This window comes from Dryas octopetala, chromosome 1 (genome assembly GCF_963921425.1).
Source record: "Dryas octopetala chromosome 1, drDryOcto1.1, whole genome shotgun sequence".
NCBI classification, from domain to species: domain Eukaryota; kingdom Viridiplantae; phylum Streptophyta; class Magnoliopsida; order Rosales; family Rosaceae; genus Dryas; species Dryas octopetala.
This window is the reverse complement of record NC_141366.1, coordinates 18,649,152-18,655,597: the sequence shown is the minus strand read 5'-3', so window position 1 is coordinate 18,655,597 and position 6,446 is coordinate 18,649,152. Positions and strand designations below refer to the sequence as shown.

At 37.2% G+C, this 6,446-nt stretch overlaps 1 protein-coding gene across 1 annotated transcript; it reads left to right on the top strand.

Moving 5' to 3' along the window:
• The first annotated feature begins 1,804 nt into the window (after positions 1-1,804).
• On the top strand, positions 1,805-6,446 carry LOC147298832 (glycosyltransferase family protein 2). Its single transcript, XM_086229848.1, has 4 exons — positions 1,805-1,895; positions 2,438-3,581; positions 4,570-5,240; positions 5,425-6,446. The coding sequence occupies exons 2-4, from the start codon at positions 2,470-2,472 to the stop codon at positions 6,444-6,446; spliced, it is 2,805 nt and encodes a 934-aa protein (XP_086085974.1). The 5' UTR covers positions 1,805-1,895; positions 2,438-2,469.

Here is a 6,446-nt window from a genome sequence, read left to right as displayed (position 1 = left end):
GCGTTGAACGCCATTGTAATTGGTGGTCAGTTATGAGCATATGTGTTTGTTGTTGTCCAATAGAAACCATCGTATTTTCTATTTTTTAAGATTTTTTTTTTCTTTGGACTTGTGTATATCACTTTTTCTATAGTTGTGTTTTAATATTTCGGAAACAACACGTAAAAGAAAAAAAAAATTCATATAACGACTAATTTTTTGACGTAATCATGGATTGTAACATACTTAACATTTACAAGCTGATCAGTTCGTAGCTTTATGTCGAGTATTCAAACGCTCGACAAGAAACTAAAAAGTGGACCATTTTGTTCTTTTTATCAATGCATTTCTTGTTTATCATTGTATTTCTAATTTGTCCTTATAATAAAAAAAATTAAAAGAAAAACTCATTTCTGTCATTGTAAATTCCACAGTGGACCGTGGACGTTAAAAAAATATTATGCAAAATATTACTCTTATATTTAGAGAGATAAATTTGTTATATATCCACATCCCAACTTTATTTTAATTCCCCCATATTTCCGCCCAAATTTTGTGGCCACCTGTTGTAATATGTTCCCGAACCTAATATCACATTCTTCTTTTTCAGCTTCTACAACTCTAATGGAAACTCACCTACAAATATAGGACTTGACCAATTTAAGCAATACCAATTTTCGTTTTTTCTTGGATTTAAGGCCAAATCCAATGGGTTCTCCTCACTGCAAGGAATTAAATTTAGCCTAGGGGTTTATAGCTTGCAATATTATTCAACTTGTCAAAGTTTGGCAAAAACCCATTAACAAATGAAGCCTTGCTGCAATGTTCAATTAGGTATCTTCAAGCAAAATGTCAAACTAAATATATTCCATGTTCATACAGATTTTTCTTTTTGTACTAATTATCTCTTTAGTACTCAATCTTTATTAATGCCTAATGTATGCTTCCATTCTCTGTAACCCTATGAGCTAGGCCTATGTATTCATTGACATTGGTGGTGGTGGTGTGAATCTGAGGTTTAGCTTTAGCATGTTTTGCTGAAGCAGAAAACTGAATAAAGAAAGCCTCTTTGTTCTCCATCTTTGGTTCATTTACTTGATTATCAAGGTAGTGTGTACTGTGTATCAGCCTCTATGTTGTTTTTACTTCTTTTAATTGGGTTCATAAATAGTCATTTTTATTTGATTTTTTTTTTTAACTAAAATTAGCAAAATTTTACCCATTCGTTTCCAAAATAGGAAAAAATGGGTTGCGTAGAAGTTAGGACTACACCCCAAACTGAAGATTCTACGTGCTAATGATTTTTACTATTATTAAAATTATTTATAAGAAGTGTTATTCTTAAAAAAGTAAGAGTAAGTGTTGCACTTATCAAATTTCATTCACCGAATAATATAATCACATTTTGATTTTCATTTATTTCTAACATATAAGATAGTGACATAGATATATAGTACAAGTCACTTGGTGACTCCAATATTGGTTTTTTTTAGTTTTTTGTTTAGAATGACTCCATTATTGTTCTTGAAAAGGTGGATTATATTTTGTTAATTTTGTGATAAAGTTTCATTCTTTCACATGTATTGAGCTTCTTAGACAAAATAATATTTTTCTTGGAAATTGGGATTTGTCAAATTTGATCTTGATTAGTTTAAATGTTTTCTACTATTCCATTTAATGGGGGATTTGGGCAGCTGGGTTTCCATTAAATAATGATTATGGACTTGCTAAGGTCCTGATTTTGAGACCTTTGATTGATCTCTGGGGTCCCAGTGGGCAGTAAATTTGAGACCAGACAGAGACAAAGAGAGTCAGAGAGTTTGGGTTTTAAGCAGCCAAGCAGTGCCGAAAACGCAGGGGCGGCCCATTTCTACGGCTTCAAAGCCGGCTTTTAATGGTGTCGTAAGGCTGAAAATGTACGTGTTTGAGTAGTTGTAGTGAACCGAACGCGTAATCAACCATTAACCCAATTCTTAAATCTCACATTTTTTTAGTCTAAGCGTTAACCCCATGTGACCTTTGCTGCATTTTCCATGGGGTGCTTCCCCTACACTTTTTGTTGTTATACCTTTTTCTTGTATATATAAAAGTAGCAACAATATCAGCACCAACTTACTTCAAACCCCTCTAAGAGGTCTCTTCTAATCTTCTCTCTCCTTTTCATTGTGTACTTGGACCCTCCAAAGTCCAAAGCCTTTCCTCAACTTTGTTTTTCATTCTTGTGCTGCTGTGGTTGGTGGTGATCATGAAGTCCTAGTGTTTAATGAAATTCCTCACACACACACATATATCTATATATATGTGCATATCAACTTGTACATGTTTCATAGCTAGAACTCTAACAAGTTCATAGTTTTTACTCATTTGGGTTGTTGGTTTTGGTGAGTGTCAAGCTTAATTAGTTCTTTACAAGCTTAAGGTTTGGTTGAAGATCCAGGGTGACTGATATCTGTTGCAGGTGTAACATTCGTTCTGTGTACTTGAATTCAGATGATGGGAGTGGCTCGAAACCCGAATGGGAGAAGTGGGGACTACTTGGAAGGAATGCTAAGTGATTATGTTGGAGGGAAGACCAAGTTGAAGGCTCATAAGAGCACTTCTGCTAGGCTTGTCACTGCTCTCACTTGTCTCCAATTTGCCTTTGCAGTTTACGCAACATTCTTGCTCTACTACATGAGTCCTTCGATCGATTTACGAACCAAACCAGACTTCACATGGGCTACCAAGATTGCACAACAATGGAAACAGTTCATAATCCCACCCCACATCCTTGGTCACTATCAAGAATCTGCTGTTTCTCTTGTTGGATCCGACATCCAACCATTATCTACTCCCTCAGAAGTTTGTGAGCATGAAAAGATTGATTTCATGCAGAAGAAGTCCAGTGATGCCCAAATGATCAAGCAGAAGACAGAGCTTTACAATGAGGTGTTGGACTTCCAAAGCAGGTCCATTGGTACAGAAACTCTTGCTCAGCTGATGGCAATGAAATCAAAGTGGGCTTTGAAAGGTCCCAACAGGCCAAAAGTCACAGTGATCTTAAACCACTTCAAGAGAAAAACACTTTGTGCTCAGCTTGATACCTTGCTTCAGCAGACCCTTCCTTTTCACCATGTTTGGGTGCTTTCCTTTGGGAGCCCAAATGAGCTCTCTCTGAAGAGAATTGTAGATAGCTATAACGACTCAAGAATAAGCTTCATAAGTTCAAGCTATGACTTCAAGTACTATGGAAGGTTCCAAATGGCTTTACAAACCGAAGCCGATCTTGTGTATATTCTTGATGATGACATGATTCCTGGTAAGAAAATGCTGCAGATTTTGTCACATGTAGCAGGAACAGAGAAGTATAAGAATGCGGTTTTGGGCAGCATTGGGAGAATTTTGCCATTCAGACAGAAGGACTTTACCTTCCCAAGCTATAGAAAGTTCAGGTCTAAGGAGGCAGGGCTTTATTTGCCTGACCCTGCTTATGATATCACACTGGATAAAATTGTGCAGGTGGACTTTCTTTCCAGCTCTTGGTTCTTATCTGCAGAGCATATCAAGACACTTTTTATTGAGACACCCTTCACCTTTTCAACCGGCGAAGATCTGCACCTTAGGTATGTCTACTTTGATTGAAATCCTTTTACATCTTTGCTTATTTTCATCTTACTCTAAGTTTTTACCTTTATCACAAACCTTTACTATTACTAGTGAAAATTGGAGTTAAGCTCCCATGAAAATTTATTGATTTCAGTCAAGTAGGCATCATATTTAAGTATTTAAATCAGAGGGTTTCTGGATTTGATTTCCAATATCTAGTGGGTAACTATGATTTGATTGCCTTAGTTAAGTGTTTATATCGTAGAACTCATCATATGTTTAACAAATCACATTAGGCTTCAGATTTGCTTAAGAAAATTCTCTTGGGAAGTGCAAACTTGATCCTAATTTTAGGTAAAGTTGAAGTTTGACTTGGAAAACATTTCAGCTTTAAATTCTAATTCTGTAATTGCTCTTTAAGTAATGAATTTGTTTGAAGGAAACTTAACCTTCTTGCACTAATAATGGGGTCAACTTGTCTGTTATGGATATTAATATAATATCTTCTATTAAATATGGGCATTCTCTGCTCTGTTTCCACTGTTGATTTTCTGTATCCATTTATTTGTCTGTTGTACATTATTTGCTCCACATTATACATGTCCAATTTTCTGGTTGAAGTAACAACTTTCTAGGAAGGACAGTTCCCTTTTTGAGATTCCCTGTACCATTATGGCCAACTCCATTAGGGTGCTAGCTAGCAATAATCTAGCAAGTAAATGGCATATACACCAAAAGGTCATTACCAACCACAAAAATGGATTCTTTTGTATTAATTGTATTAAGCTGATAGAATATCCCTTCTCAAAATCATAATTTCAAATATTTCTTGAAAAAACGTTGAAGCATTGATTAAATAAAGTAGAAATTAGATTTTACTATTTTCAAAATATTTTCAGAAGACCCTGTTGTCAATGGGATACTATTCTCATACTCTACTAATAATTCTACCATTTGAATAAGTTTCTAGTTTCTAATGGTTACATTTTCTTGATAAAAATGCAGCTATCAGCTTCAAAAGTACAGAAATGCTGGCTCATTTGTTCTTCCAGTTGACCCAAAGGACAAGGAAACTTGGGGTGACAGTGAACATAGGCTTGCTTATGTGTCTGAAACCACTGTAATTTTCAAGGATATTGTTCAAGTCCGAGATGATCAATGGTGGAAAGCATTGTCTACCGGTTATATCACTCAGTGGGCTGCAATGTATCCTCAAAAGATTGATGCTCTTTTCTATGCTCATTCTGTTGATGAAGTTAAAGCACTTGCACCCCTTCTTGAGAAATTTAGGTCCACTGTTGGCAAGAAAGCTTATATTGCTGTCTCTGGAGACAATTACTGCTCTTGTGAAGATGCAGCAACTGCTCTCAATTGGCCTAAGTTGGTCTGTAAAGAGCGAAGGTTTAAGATATTTGATTTGGCCGTGGGGGCTCTTTCGGGAGTATCAAACTCCGAGGTGGTAGTACTGCAAGGAGTGTTTGCCAGCATGAAAGGCTTGATCAAAATCCACAACCCAAGTGTGGTGATCACAGTGGCTGACATTGATCCTAATGTGAAGAAAGCTTTGAAAATGGCAACAGAGACTAATTTGAATGGTACAACATTGGTTCTGTTACCAAGGCCTTCAGTTTCAAAGGTTCTTTGGATGGGTGATCTGCGATCAACAGCATTGCCAAGTAAGAATGTTAAATTTTCTGTTATTCAATTCCATTTTAATTTAGCTAACTGAACTAATCCACAAACTGTTAGCATGATTGAGTGCTAATCATATTTTACTTTCAGCATTTTTTATAATCAAATTGATACCTTTATTTGCTTCAAAAAAATCATTCACCTAAACAACCAAATTATCGTATGCAGATTGGAATCGGATGAGGATTTCTATCAACATTATCACCCAAAACCGAGTTCATTCACTTACAAGGCTTCTCAAATCTCTCAGTGATGCCTACTATCTTGGGGATGAGGTACCTATCAGCTTTAACATGGACAGTAAAGTGGATGAGGCAACTATTAGACTAGTAAGTTCATTTGATTGGCCTCATGGCCCTAAAACCCTCAAAAGAAGAATCATCCAAGGAGGGCTTATTCGAGCTGTCAGTGAGAGTTGGTACCCTTCATCTGATGATGATTACGGGTTGCTACTTGAGGACGATATCGAAGTCTCTCCTTACTACTATCTATGGATCAAGTATGCCCTCTTAGCCTACCACTATGACCCTCAAGTGTCTCTACCAGAGCTCTCCTCAATCTCTCTTTACACCCCTAAGCTGGTTGAAGTAGTGAAAGAAAGGCCTAAGTGGAATGCAACTGAGTTTTTCAAGAACATCCATCCAAACACACCTTATTTGCATCAGTTACCCTGCAGTTGGGGTGCAGTCTTCTTCCCCAAGCAATGGAGAGAGTTCTATGTCTACATGAACATGAGGTTCACTGAAGATGCCAAGAAAAACCCAGTTCAAATCCCAAAGTCCAGGACTAATGGTTGGCAAGCTTCATGGAAAAAGTTTCTGATAGACATGATGTACCTCAGAGGCTATGTCAGTCTTTATCCAAACTTTCCAAACCAGCAGAGCTTTTCCACCAATCATATGGAGCCTGGGGCTCATATCAGTGCCAAGGACAATGTTGTCAAGCATGACAAGTCAGATTTTGAAGTGCCATTGTTGAAGGAAGACTTCAGAAACTTTTTGCCAGGTGGAAAATTGCCTCCAGCCTCAAGGTTGCCATCTTTAAACATCTTCAACCAGCCACTTTCTCTTAAAGGGCTAAAGGCAGCTGGAGCCAAGTTGGGGCAGGACGTTATTGGATGCAACAATGCCACAGAGATAGTGATGGTTGATCATGAAACAGGTCTGCCATCCAGGTGTGCCAAATTCTGA

Coding starts and splice junctions, on each gene's coding strand:
- LOC147298832 (XM_086229848.1), top strand. CDS start 2,470: ATGATGGGAGTGGCTCGAAACCCGAATGGGAGAAGTGGGGACTACTTG. Junction 3,582..4,569: donor GGCGAAGATCTGCACCTTAG/GTATGTCTACTT, acceptor ATAAAAATGCAG/CTATCAGCTTCAAAAGTACA. Junction 5,241..5,424: donor GCGATCAACAGCATTGCCAA/GTAAGAATGTTA, acceptor TATCGTATGCAG/ATTGGAATCGGATGAGGATT.